Source organism: Triturus cristatus, chromosome 7 (assembly GCF_964204655.1).
Source record: "Triturus cristatus chromosome 7, aTriCri1.1, whole genome shotgun sequence".
NCBI classification, from domain to species: domain Eukaryota; kingdom Metazoa; phylum Chordata; class Amphibia; order Caudata; family Salamandridae; genus Triturus; species Triturus cristatus.
Window position 1 is genome coordinate 1,753,334,075 of NC_140590.1, and position 12,193 is coordinate 1,753,346,267.

At 54.5% G+C, this 12,193-nt stretch overlaps 1 protein-coding gene across 3 annotated transcripts in view; it reads right to left on the reverse strand.

Moving 5' to 3' along the window:
- Positions 1–11,671, reverse strand: part of LOC146813001 (C-type lectin domain family 2 member E-like) — a 398,453-nt gene extending 386,782 nt beyond the window's left edge. For 2 of the 3 annotated variants that reach the window (XM_085620023.1, XM_085620021.1), the window contains exon 1: positions 11,373–11,671. In XM_085620023.1, coding sequence (XP_085476149.1) covers positions 11,373–11,517 — 145 coding nt within the window. In that variant the 5' untranslated portion in view covers positions 11,518–11,671. The remainder of the gene's footprint in view (positions 1–11,372) is intronic. The other variant, XM_085620022.1, reaches the window with a different exon arrangement.
- Positions 11,672–12,193: the final 522 nt, after the last annotated feature.

The following is a 12,193-nucleotide window of genomic DNA, read 5'->3' on the forward strand; positions in this document are numbered from 1 at the left end:
TGCCATTGCCATGGAGCCTCTTGCGGCCAGGGTCAGACAACATCACACGGCAAGGGGCATCGGATTCAGCTCCCGCAGCTTGCTGATTTCCCTATATGCGGATGATGTCACGCTGTATGTCACCAACCCCGCCGAGAACTTAAACCCATTGTTGAGGGAGTTTGTCCGTTTCAAAGGTCTAGCAGGGGTATCCATCAACTGTTCCAAGTCTGTCGCGTTCCCTTTGACAGATACCACATCGGAGGTGCTGTCTGATTATCCCCTGCGCTGGGAAGCTGACGCCGTCAAATACTTGGGGGTCTGGATCAGCCGCAACCTAAACGATCTCTGGACTCTGAATTTTGGCAGGGCGGTGGACTGGTTGGAAGGGAAGATAGAACTGTGGAACAGGCTCCCCCTGTCTTTGGTCGCTAGAATAGCCCTAGCAAAAATGGTGGTCCTTCCCAAATTCTTATATCTATTTGTAAACCTTCCAATACCCCTGACTGTGCATTTTCACGCCCGGGTGCGAGCACTGCTGTTGACGCTGGTCTGGGCTGGTGGTCAGGCGAGGGCGTCTTGGGCGCTGCTTACACTCCCGTTGAGGCAGGGTGGACTGGGGGCCCCAGATATGCAACTATACTCGCTATGTGCGCAAGCACAATTTCTACATTTTTGGGCTTTTCCCACCCCTTGTCAACCGCATGTTGCGGTGGAACTGGCTGCCGCGGCTCCGCTACCGCTGAGTGTGGCGTTGTACGGGAGGGTGCCTCGTCCATCAAAAGATGTGGACACAGTGGCCATGCTCCGATGGACATGGCGGGAACTGCAGAGTAGGGCAAAACTCCCACTTCTGTATGCGCCGCCCATTCCCCTGCGAGGCAATCCAATGATGCCCTGCCTACAGGAAAGCGGGGGTGACATCACTATTAAGGGGAAGCCCCTGCACACTTTTGCTGACGTCTACCCCAAGGGCACCTTCAGGGAGCCCGGTTCTGGAGGGACGGACCCACCCGAGTCCTTTTCCGACCTCTTCACTTACTATAAGCTGAAAGAATCCTGTAAAGCACTGTGGCCTCAGTTTCCAGAAGAACCCCCACAGCTCCTAGCGTTACAAAACTTGCTCTCGAGGGCATCTCCCAAAAAACTTGTGTCCCGGCTATATAACTGTATGCAAGAACAATCCCCCGTTGTTGTACCTTCTTCCATGCACGCATGGAATGCGGAATTAGAAGATCCCTTGTCGGAAGACCAGTGGGCCTTCTGCTGCAGACAGCTAACGGAACTAACGCCTAATTACAGGCTGCGACTGGTGCATTTGAATTTTTTACACAGATACTATCGTACACCAAAGTCGTTGCACCGCATGGGTCTTAGGGAAGACGATACGTGCTGGAAATGCGGATCCGAAAATGCCTCTTTTATGCATGTTGCATGGAGCTGCCCGAGGCTCAAGGAGTACTGGTCAAACATTTTTGTGGCCATTAATCAAATTTTACTCAGATCCGATACGCCAACTCCACACCGCGGGTTATTGGGGTACGTTCAAGATACTGCACCGAAGAATGGGAAATTACATGCACTATTACTCCTTTATGCTAAGAGACAGGTGGCGGTGCGCTGGGGTCGTAGATCGCTGCCTAAGTTCTCTGAGTGGGTGGAGGATGTGACGTATGGTAACACACAACTCGAGCGATATTGGGACTTGATGCCAGCTGCCTCCCGGCCCAGGGATATCTGGGAGCCATTCCTGCAGTGGTCGCGAGAAAGAGCAAGCTCCCCTAAGTCCACACAATCGGGGTCTGGAGAGGTCTCTGACGACATGGGTTGATGCTGTCGGGCGGGGGGTTGCGATCGCCTGTGCCGCTGAGCCAGGTGCACTTCCACATTTCATTGACACCCTCTGTGGGCGGTGGGACTTGGCTCGTGCCTCGTTATCTGGGCGGTGCACTGCAAAGACATGCCTGACCCGGAGTCCGGATTCAACTGTGCGTAGTCCTGCGCCTCCTGAAATGTACCACAGTCAAGTCTATATGTGTATTCTCCCCTTTGCGGCCGTGTCCACATACTAACTCTGGGATATATCCTTTGTAAGTGTTGACCCTCTATTGCTAGAGAAATCAGTTTGGTTTATCCTATGCTGCTTTCCGTTCGTACCATCGTTTGTTTTGTTTCTGTTCATCTAAAAGTGAATTTGGGTGTAAAAGAAAACTGATATTTGTGTACATGGTATTTTACAGTGTCAAATTGGTTTTGAGCTCACATGTGTTTGATGACGCCGTGAAAGTACGCAACTGTAATGTAATGGATTTGCTAACCTGAATAAACAAAATTAAAAAAAAAAAAAAAAAAAAAAGGGGGGAGGAGCCTAGCGCTTGACCAAGATGGCTGCGTGAGCCTTGAGCTCCCGCTACCCTCGCGCCCTCCTGCAATCATCCTGTCCTAAATCCTGATTTTCATGCACGGAATCCTGCAGCTGAGTCACAGCTGGGGCGATTGACGTTGTCCGGGCTAAGATCGCCCACCGGGGACCGAAGTTGTGCGTGGCGGAAGATTGCGGCCTACCTCCGAAGGATGCCGGGGGCTTGCGTTGGCAGGATGCCCGGCCACTAATTGAACAACAGCGGCCCTGGGAGGTGTGATCTGACGGACGGACGCCGCTGCACTTTCACTTTCGCTTTCTCGCCCTTTGTTTGCTCTGGGTTGGGAGTGCTCCGTGCAGGCCCTCTATTGTCTGGAAGACCTCCACTCGGTCCTGACTAGCTGCTGAAGTCCTAGTTGACCCTGTTTCCTCTAGCGGAGTAAGGGACGTCCTTTTGCGACTGACCGTCCTGCTATTCGAGATGTCGACCAAATCGGAGGCAGACAGGTCGAAGTCTAAGACTACCAGGCGGGGCGGCTATACCCAATCCAACAATATGGATCATTATGCCCAGCAGAAGGGGTCGCCTGGTGGATCGGGACAGTCGCTGGAAGCACAGAAGGCCGATTCATCCCTAGCCTCGGAGTTATCATTGCAGGATATCAAGGGGGCGATAGATGGGATGCAATCTTCGATTGGGCGGCAGTTCGAGACCCTGGCGCACAAGGTGGACATGATCTTGGTTGATGTCAACTTGATTCGCGCGGACCTGGGCAAAACCAACGAGCGGGTCAAGTCCCTGGACCTCCAGACCACTGGCCTCGCGGACGATGTCTCGGAACTTCAGGCCGAGGTTCGTAAGTTACGAACCGCGAATGACCTCTCCGCCCGCCGGCTCGAAGACTTTGAAGGTCGGGCCCGGCGCAACAATGTGCGCCTTATTGGGGTCCCGGAAACTTCGGAGGAGCTCTCCGTGGATGTACTCGTCGAGGATTTGGTGGTGAATCATCTTGCGCCTAAGGGCCTCGGCAAGTTTTTTGCGGTGGAGCGGGCTCACCGAGTGCCTGGCGGACGGCCTAAGGTGGGAGCCCCCCCGCGGCCGATTGTCGCCCGGATCTTTAATTTTCGGGATCGGGATGCTATCCTGCAAGCATCGAGGGTGACAGGCCCGGTGCCTTTTCAGAATGCCTCTGAGAGCTTTTACCCTGACTTCACCCAGATGGTGCAGAAACAGAGGCAAAGTTTCCTGGGGGTGAAGCGGCGGCTTAGGGAGATGGACCTGAAGTATGCCATGCTTTTCCCCGCCAGGCTACGTGTGGTATATGAGGATCGGACTTTCTTCTTCGAATCACCGGACATGGCAGGGGACTGGTTGGATGCACTCCCTCGGCGACAGCCCGGCCGGGACAGCGTGGATGGAGCGGAAGGCGACCGGGATGGACAGAAGTGATACCTCTGGTGTCGGCCTGTTTTGACTCAGCCCCGGACAGTGACTCGCACCTTACTGCAGTAATGGAAGGGCGGCGGGGGGAAGATAGGAGCTCTTTCCTCCCTTGGGGTACTTTTTGTAGATTTGTTTTTTGATAGGGCGACAGGCACACTGCAAGTTGGGGGGGCTTTGTAAGCTGACGCAGGGGTGCAGGGAGGGGGGGATTTGGGATGTTGGGGTTGTTGTTTGGGATTGGTATTTTCTTGCAAGGCGTAGCAATGGTTGTCAGTATTGTCCGATCGTGGTTCTACGGGGGGGGGGTGGAGGTCTCTTTGTGTTCAGGGATGGGGGATAGGGGCTTAAACATAATTAGCTGGAATGTTAATGGCTTAGGGGATCGTATTAAACGGGGGATAGTCCTGCAATTCTTGAAACGGACCTCGCCAGATGTGGTCCTCCTGCAGGAGACCCACCTTATAGGGAATATGTGTTATGCACTTAACAGAAAGGGTTATAAATTCATTGCTCACTCGGGGTTTTCCTCGGGATCCAGGGGTGCGGGCATACTTGTTAGAGCTTCCCTACCATTCGAGGTTGACTCCACCATTGCGGATGACAGGGGGCGCTTTGTGGCTGTGGCGGGGAGGTGGGAGGGCAGAACGTTGGTATTGGTTTCTGTTTATGTCCCTCCGGCCCTGCAGGCCTCCACGTTTGCCGATCTGGGCAAGGCCTTGTTGGAACTCCCCGAAGGGATGCTAGTGGTGGGAGGAGACTTCAATGCGGTTGGTTCTGGAATGCTCGATAGGTACCCGCCCAGAGACACCGGGGGTGCTCAGAAGTGGCTTCCCGACTTTATTGATACTTTTGGTCTGGTAGACTGTTGGAGGCTGCGGCACCCCACTCAGAGACAATATACCTTCCATTCCGGGGCCCACGGGAGTCTCTCTCGGATTGATTACTTGCTCAACCTGGCGGCGCACGCCTCTTTGGTATCTGAGGCTAGGCACATGGCACGGGGCATATCTGATCATTCACCTGTGTGGGCCCGTCTGGATATTGGCCGGGTGGTGGGGGCAGGGTGGCTCCCATTAACCCCTGGTACTTTCGTGACCCCAAGCTGCGTAGTGCGTTGCTGAAGACAGTTGACCACTATTTTCGAGATAATCAGGGTTCAGTTGAATCTGCGGTGTCCTTGTGGGAAGCTTCTAAGACTGTACTGAGAGGGGAGGCCCTGTCCTTGGTAGTGGCCGCCAAGCGGCGGAGAGACGCCGAGGTGATACAAGTAGAGGACGAGATAGCGGCTTTAGAAGTGGCCTTGGAAGGGGATGTTGCAACGTCCACACTGCATAATTTGAGCTTGAAGCAATTGGAATATAGGTATCTGGTGACGAACGCCGCCAAGACCCTCAATAGGGAGCAGCAGGGTCGATTGTATGACATTGGTGATAAGGCCGGGAAATTGCTGGCATGGCTGGATAAAAAAGAGCATGTTAATCGAGTGGTGCCGGAGCTGTTGACAGATGGGGGAGAGGTTGTCACTGATCCCGACGGTATAGTTCGGTGTTTCTCGGACTATTTTCGTACGGTATACACCTCGGTCTCGGATAGGCCGACTGAGGACTCGTGTGACCTTCTGCGTGACATCGCTCTGCCCTGCCTTTCTGCCATTGATAGGGATGACCTCGATGGCGATATCACTGTAGATGAAGTGGCGTGTGCTATCCGTGCGTTGCGCTCCGGTAAAGCTTCGGGCCCAAATGGTTTGCCGATAGAGCTGTACAAGCTTTGTCCGGATAAGTTGGCTCCTCACCTGCGCGCCATGTTCGTGGAGGCGCGGGGGAATGGGTTTCTTCCGCTCGATCAACGGCTGGCGACGATTGTGGTAATACATAAAGACGGAAAGCCCCGGGACAAGTGTGGCTCCTATTGGCCGATATCACTTCTCAACGCCGAGCCGAAAATCCTTGCTAAGATCCTCGCTAACCGCCTGGTCCGGGTGCTTGGCGACTTGATCCACCCGGATCAGTCGGGCTTCATCCCGCACCGTAACACTGCTCTGAATCTTAGACGCCTCCATGGAGTGATTGCTAGGACGGGCACGATGCGAGAGCCGGCTATTGTGGCGTCCCTCGATGCCACGATGGCCTTTGACACGGTGGAGTGGGCATACCTGTGGGCTGTGCTAGCCAAGTTCGGCTTTGGGCCTGGATTTGTGGGATGGGTGAGGTTGCTCTATGAGGGGCCTCTTGCAAGCGTTGTGGTGAACGGGCGGGCGTCGGCACCGTTCGAGCTCGGGAGAGGCACCCGGCAGGGTTGTCCCCTATCGCCGTTGTTGTTCGACCTTGCTCTTGAGCCGCTGGCAGCGTGGATACGATGGCACCCGGACATACGTGGGATTCGTTGGTCGCCTGACCACGAAGACCGTATTTCACTCTACGCCGACGATATTCTGCTATACCTCACCTCGCCCAAGAAATCTCTGATAGTGGTTTGTGACGTCTTGACCTCTTTCGGTAGAAACTCTGGCCTAGTCATTAATTGGGGGAAGTCATACTTGTATGTCCTGTGTGGGGATGTCCTGCCTGTCCCGCGCAACTGCTCGATCCAGATAGCCCAGCAGGGCTTTTTGTATTTGGGGATCTATATTTCCACCGACCCCATTTTACGCTACGAGAAGAACTTGCTCCCTCCCTTGGCGCGTCTGCGGCGGGACGTGGCGGGCTGGCGGCGGTTGCCGCTTTCCCTCCTTGGCCGTGCCGCTCTGTTCAAAATGATGTCTCTTCCCCGTTTCCTCTATGCTCTGCAGAATACCCTTGACTTCGTCCCGGCCAGCTACTTCCGTGAGGTCGAAAGCCACCAGCGCGCGCTCTTGTGGGACGGGCGTCCGCGTATAGCGATCGCTAAGTTGACGCTTCCGTGGTATGACGGTGGTATCGCGCTTCCAGACATTCAACGTTATTACTGGGCCACCCAGTTGAGCGCGATTAACCATGGTGTATATGGTCCGGCGCTGAGCCCCGGCTTCGCCATGGACCGATGGTTGCTACGTGGGGGTAATTACCACAGAGCGTTGTACTCGAAGTCGTCGGACTTCACCCTTACGGGGTCCACCAGGGTGGCCGTGCATGTATGGAAGGTGGCGACGGACTCACTGGGCTGGAAGGGTAAGCTTACCCTTGCCACCCCTCTGTTTGACTCCGATATTCTGGGAAAGCTTTGGCATACAAAAGGGTTTGAGAAATGGGACCTGATCGGCATATCCAGGGTTGGAGACCTTTTGGTTAAGGGTAGGATAAAGTCATTCGAGGAGCTGCAGAAGGAATACGAGCTAGGGAGCACGGAGTTCTTCCGATATGCTCAAGTGTGCCACGCCTTGCGGTCAGTCCTTGTAGAAGGGGAGAAGGTGCCTGACTCCTCTCCGTTGGAGGACCGGATCCTGGATGGCCATATGCCAGAGAGCACGATCTCGCTCATTTATAAGAAACTTATTAATGTTCGGGCGGATCTTCTTCTAGGGTTGCGCGATCAATGGACCAGGGATGGCCTTGAACTAGATGATGAGGATTGGCAGTATGCAGTTTCTTCTCCCAAAGAGGTCGCTATCCCCGCGCGCCTGCGGCTGGTGCAGCTTAAAATACTCCCTAGGGTCTATGTGACGGGGCCCAGGCTGGTCCACATGGGTTTCTCTGAGGAGGGCTTATGTAAGAGAGGCTGTGGTATGGTGGGCACCTTCCTACATATTATTTGGGAATGCGGTGCGATTATGGAGTTTTGGAGGCGAGTCCACGAGGTGATGGGGGAGGTGACGGGAATTGTCATGCAGCCTGGGGCGCGATGTTGTCTCCTGAATGTCTGGGGTCCTACTGACCACAACGCGGCACAGACTCAGTGGGTGACCCTAGGGAACATGGTAGCCAAGCGCGACATTGCTCGGCTGTGGGGCTCTAATAGGCGTCCTACATTGACAGCGTGGATGGAAAACATGGATTGGAGCATGTTTAGGGAGAAGACAGTGTATTGTGCTCGAGGGCGCCCTCGGAAATGGCACTCTGTATGGGGGCCATGGAACCAGTACAGAGGAGACATATGCCTGCCCCCAGACCCGGACCCGCCTGAGGAGCAGCTTTCCCCTTAGCTTTCTTTCCGGCTTTGAAATCCTTGCTGGTATGTGTTTGTCTTCTTGAGTCTCTGACTTCCCCTCCTTTCCCTTACTATAGACCTGTGTCTGTTGGACGAAATGGGGCTCGTCCCCCCTGATGGGAACCTCTTTTGGTGCTTACAGTACTTATCGCCTTGTTTGTGTTTAGGTTTGGATTTATGTTTATTTGAAACAGAACCTTTGATTCTCCTGTCAGTAAAATGTGGACGCAAGCATGTGTTGTGTCTCTAAAGCTGCCGTACCTCCGGGTTGTCGGCTGAATAGCTGTGTCACTGATTTTTAAAATAAAGGTCTTCTAAAAAAAATAAAAAAAAGAAGAAGAAGAAGAAGAAGAGGTCCGCTGCCTGTCCCTCTGCGCGCCCCGGAACATCTATAATGCAAACGTTGTTTCTCCACATTCTGCCTTCGTATTCATCTAACTATGGAGCCATCGCTTCATGGGAGGAGCACAATTCAGCGACCTATCGTTTGAGAAGGCTGGTGTTGTTACTCAGTTCTTTGGTTGCACTCTCCACAGTGCCCACTCGCTCCGCGATTTTCTTCATATCCTCCTGGATCAGTCCCACATCCGTAGCCACAGTATCGATTCTCGCCTCAAGGGACATTCTAATCGCTGTAATCGCTTCGAGGAGATCTTTATTGGTGGATTCTGCCGCGCTGTCCGGGGTCGTAACCCCTCCACGATCTCCGCTCTGTAATTTTTGCCAAGCAAACTTCTCCAGCTTAGTTTGAGCCGTGGTCCTACTGTTGCCTCTGGTCGCCATGCTCGTCGCCCCAGGGGCACCACCCAGTTCCGAGGAGCGGCCGCTACTCCCTACCGCCTGCAGTGGAGTCCACCATCCAGCCTGTCGGCTTTCGGAGCAAGCACCCTAGACAATGGGGTGGGCGAGAGGATATTTGGTGCCAGTAGAATACCAGTGGTGTCCCACCAAGCTCATTGCGCAGCGAAAAGGGACCGGGCAGGGTTAAGCCTCCATGTAGACGGTCCTCGCTTCGTCCTCTCCGCAGCAATACTTGCTATGTCATTATTTTGGGCCAAGCAGGAGCGAGGCGGGGAGTTAAGAGTCTCAGGTGCAGTTGTTAACAGCCCCTCCTCCGGTGCACAGCGCACCACCTCGAGCTGGAGCGGTCTGTGGGTTCACAGGACCCTGGGTGGGACACTCTAGGCAGCCAGGGTCTCACCAGCAATGCACACTAGGCCACGGTGACCCAGCGAGGAAGAGCTATGGCTGGGTGTTAATACAGGGCTTCCTCAATCAGCCACAGGCCCACGCTTCAGCCTGACTTGGGAGGCCCCGCGGCCAGCTACTGGCCCAGAGTATTGTGCCCTCAGGTGTCAGCCTGTAAGCGGTCTTCTCAGGAGGAGCTGTCTGGGTTGCAAGGTTATTATTGGGCCTACTCACATGGGCCGATCCAGGCCTAGTTGTCCTCACCCAGTCTGGGCCGCCACCACTTGCACTCTGGCCCCACCACACCAGAGGCCCTGGGGGGGGGGGGGGCTCTCCGCTGCCCTCACGAAGTTCCAGGTGGAATGCTGGCTGGCGTGCCTCCTCGTTACCGCTGCCCCTGGGGCTGTAGGCCACAGACGCAGTCCCGCACACCACAGCCAGTCGGCCGCAGTGCACCTCTCCCCGTGGGGCCGCGGGCAAGGACGCGGTCAGTGGAGCCCTTCTCAGGCGTGGCCGTCAATCAGCCCACAATTGCTCCTCGGTGTCGTCTGGTGCCTTCAGACATCAGGGAAGGCAGCAGGGTGAAGGTCGGAGTACAGCTACCGGGCGGCCATTCCCGTCGGCGATGCTTCAGAGGTTTTTATTTTTACTTCAGACCTCGCATAGGAAAACAGTTATTAAGGCCCTTATCTCCAGACTGGACTATGCCAACGTCCTCTATCTGGGCCTCCCGGAGTCTCTACTCAATAGACTGCAGGTGGTGCAGAACGCGGCAGCCAGGGCTGTGTTGTGCCTTGGACCCAGAGAGCAGACCTCTTACCATCTCAAGAATCTACATTGGCTGCCTGTCCGTAGTAGAATTTGTTTCAAGGCTCTGGTATTGGCTTTTAAGGCTCTATATGGCATGGGAGCAAAGTACATCTGTAGAAGAGTCTCTCTCTACGAACCTGGCATATCTCTTAGATCTGCGCATCAACAACTTATGGTCACCCCTAAGTACCTTAGAGCCCGCAAAAGCAGTCGCTCTTTCCAAGTGCAAGTGGCTGGACTTTGGAATAAGCTGCCCCCTCCTCTTAGGCACGTCACTAACCTGCTTGCCTTCAGGAAACAACTGAAAACCTGGCTGTTCCAACAAACATTATAATCCGTCTTTCTTTGGGTTTCCTCTTTTCTCTCGTTTTCTCCTCTTGCACATGTTCTTTTCTGTCTTAGCGCTGGGATAAACTTTGAGTAGCTGTGCGCTTTACAAATCTATCTTAACATAACATTTACAATGCCAATAGCTCAAAACGCTTGTAAATGCGAAACTGATTGCATTGCAAATGCTTGTTTTCTATTTCTAGTGGTCCCCCTCCGCTTTTCTCCCGGTCTACAGGCTCCCCTCGCCACCCCCCCCCCCCATGAACCCAATCCCCGGGGTCTGAGGTTGCTGTTGTCTTGGAACGCGTGTCTGCAAGGCTCTGCGGGCTTCTCCGAAGGTAGGGTGTCTCGGGAAGCCTGAGCATCGTTGCACGAGCTTGGCCCGTTGTGCGCTCACCGAGTTCCCAATGCTATGTCCTGCAGGCAGGGTGACGGCTGCCAGTGCGGTCTTCTTTGTGCTCGCAGTGGCATTTAGTTGGGTGCAATGGACGCCCAAGGCAATGGTGCGGTGGCCGTCGACTGGTGCGTCGCGTGCTCCATTCCTCGTGGGCAGGGGAAGCTGTGCCTCTTGGTGTCGGTGGTGGGCAGGGCACAGCCCACCCCTGTCCCCAGTGTTGTGTCTTTGTATGGGCCTGTATGCGGTACAGGGTGTGAGTGAAAACACGCAGCATTAATTACACTCCTATTCAAGTGGTAGTTGTATTGGAGTAGGACCCCAAATAGTCCACTTCCATTTATCAACTCCCCTCTGGCCACGCCTGGCCTGGGGATGAACGGCCTGGACATCCAGTGGTTGACTGCAATAGCAGGACTGTTGACCTGCTACGCAGACGACCTAGAGTGTTTTCACACACCTTAATGGACGTCGGCAGTTCAAAGCGTCTCGAAAACGAACTGGAAAGCCACTATTTACTGTGGTTTTCAGCTCGTTTTCCTCGCCACCGTGTGATACGTGTGATATCGGCTCCTCACCGGGTGACCTGTGAGGTGGCAGGTATGCCAAACCCTCTAATACAGTCGGTTAGTGCGCTAAAAGCCTGGCCGGGTGTCAAGTGTAAGATGCGTTGCGCACTAGTGCTTACGGGTATATGGGAAAGAGGTGGCACGAAGTGCTGCCCGGGGGCGCAGCCTCACCTGGAGGAGGGCCGAGGCTCCTTGCGAGGTGTCCCTCGGAGGTGACGTCCTTATTCCCCACGCACCCCAGCTCCGAGTCTCCAATGAGGGAGCGCTGCACGGAGAGCCCCGTGGCGGCGGAGGGACAGTCAGCCATCCTTGACATGACAGAAATGAGACCCACTGGAACGCCGGCCACCTCGTCCGGTCAGAACATCCCCGCCCCGGAGACTTCCTGAGTGTGCGCTTTGTTTATATTTAACTCACACATCACTTGACAGAAGCGCGCCTAGTAACCTCAGGCTAACTTTCAGTTGTGTGTATGTAATAGAAAGCCGATGTAGTTAACACGCTCTCCCCGCCCAGTCACTGAGGCTTGCCCATCACAACAGGAGGCGGCCGGTCTCCGCCCTCTTCTTCTTCATCCACCAATACACGGAAGGGCAGAGCGGTTCACTACACCGCCCCATCCACACGTCAGAGCCCTTCAAACCCATGAACTCTCATAAATGCCACTTTCCGCGTGTTTGCGTGAAAGGGAGGGCATTTAAGGACTTTTAGCAAACACGTCACTCTCAGTGACTGCAGCCGGGAAGAATACGAAATGCGAGCAGTCGTGGGGCGGTGCTGTCAGCCAGGCCTCTCCGCCCACGAGCAGAAGGCTTCTGTCACTCACGCCCCACCCCGAGTAAGACTGCAACGCTTGCTTGGTTGGCTTCGGGCCCTATTACATTTAAATAAACATTATGTTATCCAAGTGTTTGGGAAAATACAGTAGCCAGCGGAAGAAGGGCCTTTTCTGAAGAGCAACACTTACCCCAACCCCTCCCCTACTCCTAACA